The 15,613-nt window shown below is 31.6% G+C and overlaps 1 protein-coding gene across 13 annotated transcripts in view; it reads left to right on the top strand.

The window, feature by feature from the left end:
* Positions 1–15,613, top strand: part of LOC148615293 (intermembrane lipid transfer protein VPS13A-like) — a 98,573-nt gene that overhangs the window by 3,509 nt on the left and 79,451 nt on the right. For all 13 annotated transcript variants that reach the window (XM_088590110.1, XM_088590113.1, XM_088590119.1 and 10 more), the window contains exons 3-5: positions 1,641–1,684; positions 9,618–9,638; positions 10,043–10,085. In XM_088590110.1, the coding sequence (XP_088446236.1) occupies positions 1,641–1,684; positions 9,618–9,638; positions 10,043–10,085 (108 nt within the window). The remainder of the gene's footprint in view (positions 1–1,640; positions 1,685–9,617; positions 9,639–10,042; positions 10,086–15,613) is intronic.

Genomic DNA, 15,613 nt, shown 5'->3' with positions numbered 1-15,613 from the left:
TTCAAACTACATGTGTGATTGAAAGTTGTTATCATAGTTAAATAAGCAATTATGAACATCATGAAAAGATCAAAATACGTTATACTAAGTGATTATACAATTCATCTGAACTTTAAAACTTAGCCTAAAATAAAACTTTACAATTCCAGTATTTATACATTTTTATTTATATCAGTCCACACTGTATAAGTTACAATGAAATTAAATTTCAAATTTTACACTTTCAGTATTGATAGAAATATTATTCATACATGTAATTGATAAAATAATTTCTCATGGGGGTGTGGAGGGGGGGGGTATCCAGGGGCTTTTGTCCTGATCCCCCTAGTACTTGATAGTATCAGATCAGAATTGTCAGATACATGTGTATTTGTTCCTTCAATACACGTAAGTTGCCATCTTTATCTTGCTGATACAATGTAGAAATCTATATGTTTTGTACACTTCACAGTGAAGGACTGGTTTATTCCATTTATTATTGTTTTCTTCTTGAATTTACTACTGGACATAGCACAAGCTACTAAGTTGTATTTCCCATTATTTTATATGATTGGGAAAAAAATGTGGACATACGATATAAAGTGCTGGCGTTGGTACCTGTAGACACTTGGTTTTATGTGATGACTTTAGATTTAGTTGGTTGTACTTACATGTATAAAACAAAGTCCCAAACTTGGAAAGGGTGGTTTAGTATTAGGGACCAAAAAGGGTCTAGAACAAGCTTTTAATAGCATTTAAATACATGTATATAACTCCAGCATATGTGTGTTTAAAAATTTATTCTAAAATATTCTTTACCACCAAGGTCAAACTGGGATATATTTTTAGGCTTAGATTTGAACCATTTGCAATGAGGGCTAAAAAAGGGCTAGAAATAAGCATTTATCTGAAGTCTGGGCAATTGAATCACAAGGTGTTTATACCACCAAAGGAAGTCCATGATTTATTTTAGGGGTTGACCCACCCTTATGACTTGATCCTTATTAGAAAAAAGGAGCCAAGAAGGAGCATGTAACAAGCCTTTTCCTGGTGTCTACATGATGGCTTGAGTAAAAAGGATTGATGATTGATTATTGGGTTTTAACCAATCAATCATCAATCTTTTTTACTGAAGTTATCATGTAGACACCAGGAAAAGGCTTGTTACAGGCTCCTTTTGGCCCCTTGTAAAAAGGAAAAGGTCTCTTGAAGAATGTATTACAAAGTGCCTTTTCCCTAAAGGAAGATATAGATTGATATTGAAGGTTGTGAATAAAACCATTTACAAATTAAGGGTCAAAACTCTGATTCTGGTCAAATTCTTTTCCTATTGCAAATGTTTAATGGCAATCAAACTAAAAAGCTGTATTAAGCTTGAAGTGTGTGTCCACACGTGACCCAACTGTTCAAATTTTGACCTCTGTAGTCATATCAAGCTGTGCCAAGTGAAGTATTTCATTGTGTATTGCTTTAATTGTTACATGTATTTTGCTGACCTTAATGGTTAGTGGCCTAGTGGTTATTTCTAATAAAACTTGCCAGAAATGGTTTAAAAACATTCATAAAACCTATCAAAATAAGTCATTTGTAGGTAAACAGTATCTTGTTGAGCAATATTTGTCTTTGTCTACTACATCCACATTTATGTTTTATATTTACAGGGAAAGTAGAACTAAAGGATGTTAGTCTCAGACCAGAGGCAGTGGTAAGTAGAACTTTAAGAAGCAGATAAGAAGAACTCATGAAAATTTCTTTATTATGTTGTTTGTTTACCAAAAAATTGTACACTCATAGCTTCTTTTATTTTGGGGATGGAAGTGGACAAAGATTCCCTGGCCTTAATTGATTTATAGTTTAAAATCTGCTTTGAATTAATTTGATACATGTATCCTCTCTTTAAGAATGATATGTTTGTTGACTTTAAGTCTTGATACAGCAGGCACAATATTTTTTTTTTAAATGGGACATATCAGCTGACAATCAATTACATGTATATACATGTACTTATGTTTTTTATGATATCTACACTGAGCAAGGATGTTAGATAAAATATAGGATGATACCATAAATATGACAAACATTGGACACTTGGTCTAGTTTACAAATGAGCTGAGATAAAAGATTAGTAGGAATGCATTTTTATGAAATGTATTGATTTTTGGGATAGTAATGTCAAGCGCACCTGACAAACTTACATGGATATATAAATACATCAAAGCAAATGGAATATTATGTTGAATGTGAAAATATACAATGTAAATTTAATAGCAAACATAGATTTTCTCTGATGTCACTACAGTGCTTGGTAGAAAACTCTCATAGGATCTGCTAACAGTAACAATACTGTGTTGCTTGACTGTTTTATGAGCTAGAAATGAAAGCCTATAAACTAATTCTAATACACTATGCATATTTCGGGGCCATTCAGTGCATGTTCTATGATCTTGTATGTATGAGAAAATTAATAGCTTGGCATGAATGCTGAAAATTTCCTTTGTTTTAACATGAGACCAATTTATTTTCCTTTAATTCTATGAATTAAAATCATTGGAATTTTATAATGGTATAGATATTGATAGGTATATAAATAGCTTGATTATATATCAATTGTATCTTATATGTACTAACCAAGTTATTTCCTTGGAGACAGAAAAAATGTTTTGCAAAAAAAAATATTATATACATAAATTACTTCCCAAAAATGTGAGTATTTTTAAATTCATCTCTTTGCGGCTGGTAGTGATTTGTTTGTTTGTCCATCCGCTACTTTTTTCGTTACTGTTTTCTCTGATTCAACTGATCAAAACCACATGTTATTTTGACAGAAGCTTTATATGGTACATAACATATATATGCCATATCATAGCATTGGATTTCAGACTGAATCGACTTCCTGTTAGCATATATTTTGACCATATGGTTCCTAGGGAAGAGAGCAGGGGATATCCTTTAATGAGCTTTGCTTTGTCTTTTTTTGTAGTTTTAAAAAAATATTCTGCTGTATTGACTGTGTAAAGGTTTTTTGACTTTTCATTCAGAATTGTCAACTTTCCTTTCATCTATGGCAACATCCCTTCAGCACCTGCATATGGAGTGTTCATATCACAACTCATACATTATGCCAGAGCTTGCTGAAACTACGCAGACTTTTTGCATCCAGCTAGAATTCTAACAAATAGGCTTCTGGAACAGGGTTATGTTGCTACAAGATTGAAGCCATCACTACAGAAGTTTTATGGTCGTCATCATGAACTCATGGATTGTTACGGTGTATCCATCTGCGCCATGAAAACTGATCTTTTCTACATGTCACAGTTTTCCTTTCCTCTCTTTTATACCCCGGACTTGACTTTTATGAGCATCTCGGCGGATGTTTCTAGAAAAGTAGAGGATGCTTACCCTACCAGTGCACCTGGTCCATGCTCCCAGTTTTTAGTGGTGTGGGAGTTACTCATAAGCTTTTGTTACTTTGTATGTATGATTATAGTTACTTTATGTTCTTTGTTGTGTATGTCTGTTTTCCGTGTGTGGTCTTTTTCCCTGGATTACATTCTTTTGATTACCACTATAACCTTCGTTCCCATGATTACTCTTTCATTTACTGAAGACCAGCAAAAAATTCCATAATGCATGAAAATCCCAGATTCTCTCACTGACAAAGTAGTTGATGCTTAATATTGGAGATCAATGAAGATGTACAAATTTATGTTTGTAGTTATTCCTTGGCAAAACAAAAATAATTGTCTTCTCTGCTACTACTAGCAAAAAATGTAGGGTAAGCAGATAGGGTAATTATTTTATTTTTCAAATTTGTTTTAAATGAGTAAATGAAGATACAATCTAGACTTTAAGGGTGCTTAAGCCAAAATGGTCATAAAATGTTTAGGGTAGGAAAAAAACATAGAGGTAGATACAACTTGTTGTCCTTTGTCCTATTTGATAAAATGTTTGTATTCTGTATCGACCTCAAGAATTCAACATATTTTTATAGTTAGTTTTATTGTTGTATTTTCCCACCACTGTCCCAGGTTAGGGGGAGGGTTGTTTAACCTGCCACATACATTATGTGCCTGTCCCAAGCCAGCAACCTGTAGTCCAGTGGTTGTTTTTTTATATTCATTGTTATTCGTTTTATGTTTTTTCTATAGATTAAATTGATTTTCATCTTTCGTTATTTTGGGGCCTTTTACATCTTGTTTTTGTGGTATATTGAAGACTGTGTGATGTCCTTTGGAAGATCAATTGTTCATTGCTTGGCTTTTTGTAGATGACTGTCTGAATGGCAATCATACCGCATCTTTTTATTCTAATATACATGTAGGGTAGGCAATATTATTATTTTTTGCCTTACACTTCACATCCCATTCTTGTCTGTTGTATTGTTTTTCACTGGGACATTACTTTTTAGACTTACAATGTAGCAATGAGTTCATGCTCACTTAAAGCAAACACCTCTTTAACATGAATTGCATTTTTACTGTTTATTGTTTAGGCTACCAAATACCTAAAAAAATACAAATATTGTACTTGTCAAAAGCGAGGTAATTTTTATACTCCTGTCAAAATTTTGACAGGACATGTCATGATGTCCTAATGTCTGGCATCTGACTGTCCATCTGTCCTTAAATAGGGGTGTGTGTTTCTCATGTCACATGGTATCTCAAAAATGATTTATGATTATTTCTTAAAACTTTGCACACTTGTTAGTTATATTAATCTAAAGATCTGTATACTTTTTGGTGATTATTTAATATTTTTTTTTCTTCAAGTTATTGAGTTTTTTTGTAAAAATGCAACATGATTTTTCTCATGTTGCACGGTAACTTAAATCAACATATCCAAATTTCTCGAAACTTAGCATGAGTGTTTCTTATGATAGTTAAATGGTCTGAACATTACCCAGTTTCTAAGTCAGGCACTGAGGCTTGTTACAAGACCATATAGGTCATATACATTAGCATGCCCCAACATTTGTGAATATTCATTGCCAGCTGCTTAATCAGGTTCATAATCTCTTCACTGGTCAATATCATATGCGACCCAAAGATCGCTACAAAGTACCTTTTATTAAACATATCACACACATGTCTATGCATGTTTCTTTTAGTTTGTATTAGAACGGGAAGTTTACATTAAAAGATAATGTTAGGTTAGCATTGAATTTATGTAATATTACTAGTTCGATTCAAACACTGACGTTCGTTACAATTGACTATATAAAGGTCATATACATTATCAGGACACCAATATCTATATATAGCCATTTGGGTCTTAACGGTTACGGAAGAGTTTTCAATAATATCAAGGCAACCAAGATTTTAGCGGAAATCACCTGATTTTTAGAGCATATCACATTTGTACCATTTCAGATGTTGAAAGTATGCCAAAATCAGTGACTGTGAATATTTGACAGTTAGCAACTTTGAAGACTTCAGTCTTTGATTTCACATGTTGCATCATATTACAGGAACTGTTTATGATTATTGCATAAACCTTTTTTTTTGTTAGAAAGGTTTTTTTTTCACATATTGTGCCAATATATATATTGGGGAATTCAGGAGGTGCATTAATTCTCAAAGAATATGTATGGGTGGTTGGGGCATAAATACAATCCTCACATACATTTATCGATGGAACAACCCTTAGAAAAAAATCATTATGGGGAAACATTATACCATGAACACTGAAACATGTAACAATTTTTGTTTCTCTCTTTTATTAACTTTCTGTTTTATAGAACTTTGAAATTTTCAATTTATGTATTGACATGCAAAAATCTCTGCTCCTTTAACTGGAATTATTGCTTCCATTTGGTATCATATAAAACATGTAGTGAGCAATTTTTGTCTGTCTCTTATATATACATCCTATTGAGTGGGTATTAGGAAAGAGTCGGGATATACTTAGTATGACATCCAGTACAACCCTGTGTTATTCTAAAAACATTTTTTTAGCTAGTCGACAGATGTATCATGCTCTTGTGGCCCAGCTGATAAAATCAATTCTCCAGCCTCCATCTGCACTTTGAATAGTATAGAGATTGTTGTTTGGTGTAGTACACTTTTCAACAATAAAAAAATTCAGCAATTTTACCACTTGACCCGTCTAATTCTTAGATAGGTCAATACTTTAAATGTGTCAAATGGTTTTCTGGGGTTAGTACTGTAAATGCAATTTTAACCTTGTAAATTATGTGTAAAAAATCAGTATCCAAGGCAAATAAATCTTCAGAGAAAAAATGTTGAAAAGGGAAATTAATTATTCTTAAAACTTGGCTTAACCTGTGACTTCTATATCATGCCTGTATGTAGATTTAGGAACTAATGTTTGTTTTGATTTAGCATTGGACTTTCCATTGTTCAATACAATATTGCCTATGATAATTGCCTTTTTGTTTGGTTACTTAGTAACATGTATTTATATGTAGATGAGGCTCCATATATATAAAAAATGTCAGTAATATTGATGGTATTCTATTACAAATAGTGCTAGATTTAAACCCAAAATGACTCTCCATATATTTGTTGAAACTGACAGTAATATCTATGGTCATAACTGCTTGAGTTTTACATTTTCACTTTGTTAGCAGTAACTTCTTTTGGAGTTCAGAATCTAAACAGTAGTTTAGTATATTGAGGAACTTAATTGTGAAATGTAACTCTTTCTCTTGACTAAATTTAATTATGATGATAAATGTGATAGCTAACACAATAATGGTTGTTGATTCAGTAACGTTACAAATTGATGAATTTTACTGTTCTTTGGTAAACAGTCCTCTGTAAATAATTAAACAATTCAAATGTGAAGGCATAAAAATGTAATGTGAAAAATTGTAGAAAGAAAATTCATGGAATATATAGTATTGTCTTCTGGGCTTGAGAATGGCCCAGAAAACAGTGCTACTTAAAATTTTGTTAGGTCCCTAATTTTGTCCAGATAAGTATCATAAATTTCACAAAAAAAAATATGCTAAGTGATTAGTGGTCATCTTTACCAAATCCATAGAAATGTTACATATCATCAAACATACATGTAACAACTTTAGTTTGCCTAAGGCCACTGACTAAAAACATGTACATGATGCTGTAGAATTCATACATGATGACATCTATATACACATATATATATATATATTTTAGCAGTCTTGAGTAAAGTTTTGATTTGATTTGAACCCCCCCTTCCCCCCCCCCCAACACAAATATACTGAACAAGATCTGATTCATTAAATTATCAAGACTAATACGTGTAAAATCATTAAGAAAAAGGTGTACTAAAATACAATACAGTTGACAGCTTTGTTTTTTTTTGTGTTTTGTATCCAATATTTTTATACATTTATTTAAAATCATGCTTTTCACATAGATAATTGAGTTTTATTATATTTTCCTCATTAACCACTGTAATTTTTATTCTGATTGTTCTTATCAATTAGATTTGCATTACAGATCTGTTCCATTGATTTCACTGATGTTTCTGTTTTATTAAAGTCTTTATCATCACAAATTCAAAACTCTTCCATATATAGGACTTTATTCTATAGATTTAGAAACCAATTTCAGTTTACTTAAATCAAGTTATATTATATCTGTTTTAATTAAGAATAAGGAAGTGTAAGTGTTTTAGCTATGCTTGGCACAAAGAAGTGTTGTGCAGTTTTGAACAAATAAATACAACTGTTAGAAGAAATGATTTGTGCAGTTTATCATTCTCTGTGTGTCTAGCCATTATAATTGGCTTATGCTCTTCTAGTATGGCAAACTTCATCATTAAGGAACAGATGAATGGTCTCTGGAAATAAATCAATTCCAAGTATTACAAATCTCCTGAAGGACTGTATTTAATATAAATCTTCACCTGTTAGTTAATTGATTAACACATTTCTACAACGTTTTTTCATATGAAAAATATAAAAATGTAGATATAAACTTACTTATGTCTTGATTCTAGCTAAGCATTAACAAGTTGCCTGGTTCTGCACATGACGACTGTTTTGTAAATGGAGATTTGTCAAAATCATATCCAGTTTTATGAGGACTGAACTAGTTTTGTCTTTAAATCTGGATATTTGTACTCTGAAGAAATATCTAATTTTTGGTCAAAGGTTTTTTTTTGGGGTTCTTTAAATGGCCTTTGGTATTTGCATGTATGTATAACAAGAATAGGTGCGGTGAATATGTCAGAGACAACAACCCCACTGGGATGAAAATGTCAGCCCAAGGCCAACCATTGTCTTCAATGAAAGAAAATCTACATTTTTGTAAAGAATGTGTTGAGTTACTGTCTTATTGTACTTTAATTAGTTGTAAAAGGTGTGATTTTTTTTAACAACTTGACCAAGGTGGAAAAAAACTCCCATGATTAAGTGAATGAACAATTTGTGTCCACTTATTATATTACTGATTAATCATTTAAAAACCGGAGATGTGGTATGACTGCCAATGAGACAGTCATCCACCAAATGCCATGCAATGAACAATTACTCTTCTGCAGATCACCACACAGTCTTCAATGATGTGCAAAACCCATACCATAAAGCAAGCTGTAAAAGGCTCCAAAATAACTGAAGTGAAATTATTCATAGTTGACAAAAATCAACCTAATCTATAGAAAAAAACTAATAATAATGAACATAAAAGACAATGACAACAACTGGACTACAGGTTCCAGGCTTGGGACAGGCAGATAGAGTAATTGGCGTGGTTAAACATGTTTGTGGGTGTTCAACTCTCTCCCTAACCTGGGATAGTAGTGAGAAAATTCATTGATAAATTGACCTATAAAAGTTGGTTGAATTTGGATTTTATTCCTGAGATCTATACAGAATACAAGCATTTTAACAAATAGGACAAAAGACAACAAGCTGTATCTACCTCAGAAGAGTACTCGCTTTTTCAGCTCTCTGAATTTCTGAAAGGAAAGACGCTGTATTACACATTTAGTTCCTTGATACTTATCTTTTCTTATGTATATTATATACTGGGGTGTAATAAGTTTCAAATTTATGAACTTCTTAACTAAAACTTTTATTTATATTTGGAAAATTATATAAATAGAAAGTTCAATGTAAGTTCAATATAGCACTCATCATGTTTATATGCTCTCTTATATTTAATAAGGTTTTATTATATAAAATTTGATTATTGTTAATTACAGTCTTGGTTCCTTTAATTTATATTGCTGATGCAATAAACCCCCACTCTGGAGGAACATATACAGTATACTGTTAACCCTTGGCATAGATGGAACTTTATTTCAGGCTTGCATAACAATGAATTCCTGTTTCACAATGCAGTCATGTTTTGACCATCTATGTGTGGGCATTGGCTCACAGATTTTTTGTTAGTTTTTGTAGTGGAAGTAAGTAATCCTGTAATATTTTGGCAGAATTTCACATGGTGAAGATCAGGTTATAGTATAGTGTTGGTTGGGCCGACTGGCGGGTAAATTATTTTTGTAACACTATTCTTAGTAACTTCTATTTGCAGGCGCTTGATATCTACCATAGTATCCGGCATCAGGGTCCCATATTGTGGGATCTTATTTTAGGCCTGTTGGACATCTACTTTCTGTTTAATTTCAGCCATTTCTGTCTTTGACCTATTTTTTACATTCTTTAAATGATTTTTTTTCTTTTCCAGGTTGAACTATTGACCTTACAAGTAAGTACATGGAATGTGCATCACTTGGTATTGTATTATGTTTCAATTTTAATCTTAAATGATTTTAATTACATAAATTTTTCAGCCTCTATTGAGCAAAATAATGTATATTTAGGACATGAATATTGATTCAGTGCCTTCTTATTTGAGATTTGCAAAATTTGATTGTTTACTTCTTTAAATTATTAGTAAAAACCTTGATTGAATAATAAAATCTTGACATGTAATATTTTGTATGCAATTTTAAAGGAAAGAAATCTGTATGTTTTTTGTGGCACAGCATAATGTTCAACTTAATTTGTTTTTCATTTTTATACTGTACAGAGTCTTTAATATTCAATATAAATTTAAGAAATGTGTTCTCTGTATATTCTTAATTACTTGGTATCTTTATTTTTTTTCAGTTTGGCAAAGAGTTTCCATTAGAAGTTAAGGCTGGACAAGTTGGTATGTACTTTACTAAGATAATAAATAGAATTGTTAATGCTTCTATGATTAATAACTTTAATAAAGAGACAGTAATGTTTAAGTGGATCAAAGAACAGAACATAATATATACCACAGGTTGCTCAATATGAGCATGTATTAGATTGAATATTGCACTGGTGTAAAACTGACTTCAAATCATGGCATTGTTGATAACAAGTAGGCAACTTATACAACACTTTGAGCTTTATACAATAAATGGATGTTGTATGAATGTTTAGGAATATTTTCCCTCAATTTGTATACTGGGTATGCTGCACTTTCAAGTTCATTTGACACAATATACTCGGGCAAAATACCATGGAATGACCTTGTAGCATTGATAAACTTGCTTCTATATTGTTTTGGTATTTCTATATTAGTACATCATGTACATTGATACAAGGGAGATGTAATAACAATGGTAGAACAAACTAAATTGTTCTTTGTATTGTACAAGGAAGTAAAGCATCATTTATTACCAGGCTATTATATACTGTATTAACCAGAATCTGATACAAAAGTAGTCAACAGAAATGATATTATCTATATTAACATAGTTACGCTCTGACAAAATATCCTATAAATTTATTGTCATTATTGATGACACTTAGGCCATAGTTATCATATTTTTCTTTTTAATGCAATGGCCAGTTGCCATAAAGACCAGTCTTAAAAAAAAAACATTGTAAATGTTCTTGTAGCTTTGTTATAACAGACAGGAATTCTCCTTTATGGTAAATAGTTACCATCCAATATAATTCGTTTTTGTTCACATGGTAACAGAAAAGAGGACTTGGTAGTTATGGTCTGTGTCCATCTATAGCAGTACTCTAAGACCAGTGATCAGAATTTGTTGAAACTTTGTATGGTGGTTCAACAACATAAATTATGTACTTGATCAGGGCACACTGTCATTTTGATTAAAAAAATTTTACAGGAGTTACAGTACTAACTGGTAGTTAATTTATGCTTCAAATTAAATCCTTGGCAGGGGTTCGAACTGGTGGTGAAATGAGGTCCTTACCTAGGACCTTTTAAATTTCATTGATTTGAAACTATGTAAGGTCCAGGACCTTCCACCTTTGGAAGTAAATTTTGTTGGAGAAACAATACACGGTGTTGGACCCTTGGGTTGTTTCAAGCTTTCTTCTGTAGAAAAACTAGGCTGAAAATTGAGTGATTATTCTTAATACTGAAATGTTGGAGACGAAAAGAAAGAAATATAAGGACAGAGGAAGCATATTGATTTGTAAGGAGACATAGAAATGTATCCTTAATTGACATGTGTAATATTATCCAACATTCCATGACTATACCTAATCAGATTTACATGTTGATGTATTGAGTTAGTGCCAGACTCAACTCTTGGAGTTTTCAGTACAGAATTATACATGTACAGGATTTACCTGAAAGTCTTGAAGGTTTAATCAGTAATAGTAACATTCATTTGACAGCGTCCAATGATTTATTGAGTTAATTCCTGACTATACAGCAGTTGTTATTCCATTAGGAATTTAAAGATTTTTGTTTGATGTGTAAACTTACTGTGTCAATATAGCTGAGAGAAAAATGAAAACTTTTTAGGGCTGTTCTTGATTACAATATTTAATAAACAGCCATAGGAAAGTTAATAAGGAGAAAAAAAAACTGGTCACATGTGACCAGCCTTACAAATATATTACCAAAAAAGAAAACAATGAATTTATTACCTCGAGTATTTTTTATGCTCCCACCATGCCCCAGGTATCCCATGTCGGACATAAAAAATTACTGCTGCTTGGATGTATTCCTGTTTCATGTCATAGCTGAAGAATTCCTATTTCCTTTTACAGAAGATATATTCATAATTTCCAATGTAGTGCATACATTTTTTTAAAGTCTATAGAACTGCATTATTTATGGTTTTTTTTTTTTTTTAGCTTAGATGAATAAAGGGACTCTTCTTTCTATAGGAAAAAATTTGACATTTGACATGTAGCTTCATCATAATTGGTTGTATTGTGTGTATAACTTCTTTGGTCACACCTATGCTAAAGGGTAACTTAAGAAATTTCTTAACTCTTTGCATTATAACATTGGTAGTGGCTTTTCTTTCTTAAATGATTTGCGATTCTGTATTTACACGTTTCTACAGGTCATTCCCAAATTTAAAAACAACTTTCTTTTTAAAGTTAAAATAATGTAATTGTGATAATCCCAGTGACTCCCTAGATTTGTTTGCTAGTGTTTAACGATTACTGAAAGCTTCTAATATGATATGCAACATTTGTCTCTGTTTGATTGCCTATTGATTTCTTACCATTTATATTAAAAACAAATCATTTATAGTTTGAGATGTGACTAAAGATAACAATGCTGCTGGTTTTATATAGTTTGATACATTGTTTGGTGGCAATCAATTGAAGCTGTTGTTTAGGTTAGTAGCCTGGATTATGGATATAATTTTGCTAAAAAAGTTTTTTCTGAATTTGTTTGCTAAGATTTCGTGGACAGAATCATTTTAAAACAACTTGACATAGCGAAGAATGACACAATTATTTTTAAGCAACAAGGTAACAGTTTAAATAGTTAACTCAGTTACCATGGTTACTGGAACTTCCTTAGCACATGTAACACTGAATAATACTAATTTCTTGATCAGTTATCTGACTTTCTTTATATCACCTGATAAGTTTCTACATCCTTCTGACATCATATAATCTTATGTTGTAAGATGCAAATTCAACCTCAGTACTCTCAAAATTGTACTTTAATTTGCTATCAGTATTGAATCTGTTTGCTAACTATGAATTGTGTCTCTCAATAGAAAAGTTCTATGTAAAATCCAATAAAAAGATGGGAACTGACAAGCAATTGGCCTTCGAACATTAAATGGAAATTGGTTATGTTATCTTAGGACAAAACCCATTAACACTTGTAGTAAATTCAATACACATCTGTTAGGTTTATGTAATGACCAGAGATTGATATATCTTATGTCAGTTAACAGTTTATGAACATGATGTAGTTATAGAAGATCCTATGGCCAATATATATTAGTGTCATTATAAAATTTTCTTTTATTCAATACTTGTTGCAGTATTAAGCATCACCAGAATTTTGTATACATATCACTTTCCTGCAGATGCTATTCTGTATTTTGTGAATACCATAATTTATTCGCCATGACCTTTCACTTAACCTTTTTATATTTGATCAGTCTGTATGTCTAGTTACAATGGTCTTGATTGAGACAGAACCTTTCAAATTTGCTATTTGAACATATCATTGGAATCAGTAGTGACTGGAACAGTTATGACCTAATCTTGAAACAAGTTCTATTATATCTTTAACCATCAGTTTCTCTATCGATACCACTAAATAGATTTAAAGCCAAATCTTAATATTTGCTTGATTATTGAACTGAGCTAATTTTCTAGACATGGTACAGTTTTATTGTATACAGCTTTGTGAATTGAAGCTGTCATTTATTTGTACAAATATTAGCTTTCATCAGGGGCTGATTGTCCTGACAAACATGTTCATGAATATCAATGAACTTTCCCATTGACAAATATTAGAGAATATCAGTATGTTTTGTTCATCATGCTAGTTCTGCTCTAGATTGAAGACATTTACTTTCCCAGATATTTGTTTGCTATAACTGATTTGACAAAAATGCTAACAAATATGACTGTATTGGTAAAGGACTGTTCCATTTGAATGATTGGCTTAATTTTTCATGTTGAAAATGTCACTTGGCAGCAATTTATAATGACATTTTCTTCATAGTTTTGTCAGTTGTTGTCCTCTCCATATGTTTATCATATAGTTTTTTCCCCTATATATCCCATGTTGTGCATTTTATTTTAGTGAAACCTGAATGAACACAGTTTTGTTTATAACTACATACAAACTTTAATTATAATATTGATTAATATCAAGAGACCAGCTAACACATCAAACGCTAACTTTTAAACATTTATATCACAAACGTTAAAAAAACATTTAATAGTTTTTTTCACCATGGCAAAACATTTATACAAGAATATAAAGGCACATGCAGGTTCTAAAAATGGTATAAATCACATTTTTTTTAAACAAAATCTGATGGATTTATCAGCTGCTCATTATGGATTTAATTGTAAAGGATATGATTTCCAAATTATTGTCTTTTCTTCACATCTTGTTTTTTTTTAAAATAGAGATACATGTATTCCACTCCATGTTGCATCTCTACGTAAAAGCGAAGTCATGTTTGGTACTTTTAAAGCACTTTATGTTGCTACGTCTTACTCATTCTGCTGTAATTGTACATAGTAACCCATTGTTTTTAATGCTGGTGAGTTTAATGGTTTTGTCACTTTTCAGTATGTTCTGAGCTAGCTTTAAGTAACTGTCAGTATTCTTTAACCGATATCTCCTTACGTCTACTTGTTTTATGCCAAGGAGAGAATTGAATGTATCATTGAATTAATTATATTAGGTTTTTTCAGTTCAATTTTGACTTTGCATCAAAGGGGGATGGATTAAGGCTTTTTAAAACTAGTTTATCCCCACCTCAGGTTTCATGCACCTGTTCACAGTCAGGAGATGTTGCCATTGTTGGTCATTCATGTGTCTTTGTGTGGTTATATTACTTTTCAGTTTGATTTTGAAGAAGTGTCATAGGTCTGTTACGATGGATTAATTCCTCTTGTTATTGTGGCCTTTCAGAGCCTGCTTAAAAAGGTGTATACACTTGTTGAAGACCTTATGGTGACTTCTGAACGTATTGACAGTTATAAGCTACTATATTTGTTGCATTTCACCATGTGCGTTCTCTTTTCTGTTTAACGGAGATCTCCCATCATCACTCAGGGTATATTTCATTGAATGTGCCCTGAATTATTGATGTTATACAGTAGTCCAAATCTACTTTCATGTGTGAAAATTATTATTTATATCCTGAGAACATTTATACATGCCTCCCAGTTACAGTTATAATTGTACATTTTGAAGTGTTGCAGGATGCTGTTTTATATCATACAATCCTATGGAAGAATTATTATCAACTGTAGTATTAAGCAGAGTTGATGTTGAAGTTTTATTTGAATCTATAGGATTACATGTAATTACTTTCTGACATTAATGTTAGTACTGTGTATAATGCATGTAACAAAGGAAATGCTATTTTGGAACATAATTGAAAAAAGAGGTATTAGTCTTAGACAAAGTAAGTATTCTGTTTATTGATCTAGAGGGAGCTTTTCAGTTACATAGTGTATCTTGTATCAGCTTTAATACCAAATAATCAAGATTTTCCTTAATTTTATAACTACAGTGAGCCAGTGAGGATTGGCATAATAATATTTGTATTTTGCTGATACATTATTTGATTAACGATACCATTCAACTAAACTGACATTTCAGTATTAAAGAAATAAAAAAAGATAGTTCATTACAATATACCATGCCTTCAACTCATTCATGTTTAATGAGCAAGATTTTTTTTAATGATTGCCAGATTTAACCCCTAGAGATCAGCT

Source organism: Perna viridis, chromosome 6, assembly GCF_037379345.1.
Source record: "Perna viridis isolate PV_CMFRI_1.1 ecotype Kerala chromosome 6, ASM3737934v1, whole genome shotgun sequence".
Lineage (NCBI taxonomy): Eukaryota > Metazoa > Mollusca > Bivalvia > Mytilida > Mytilidae > Perna > Perna viridis.
The sequence above is the reverse complement of the archived record's forward strand: the minus strand, read 5'-3'. Positions and strand labels throughout refer to the sequence as shown.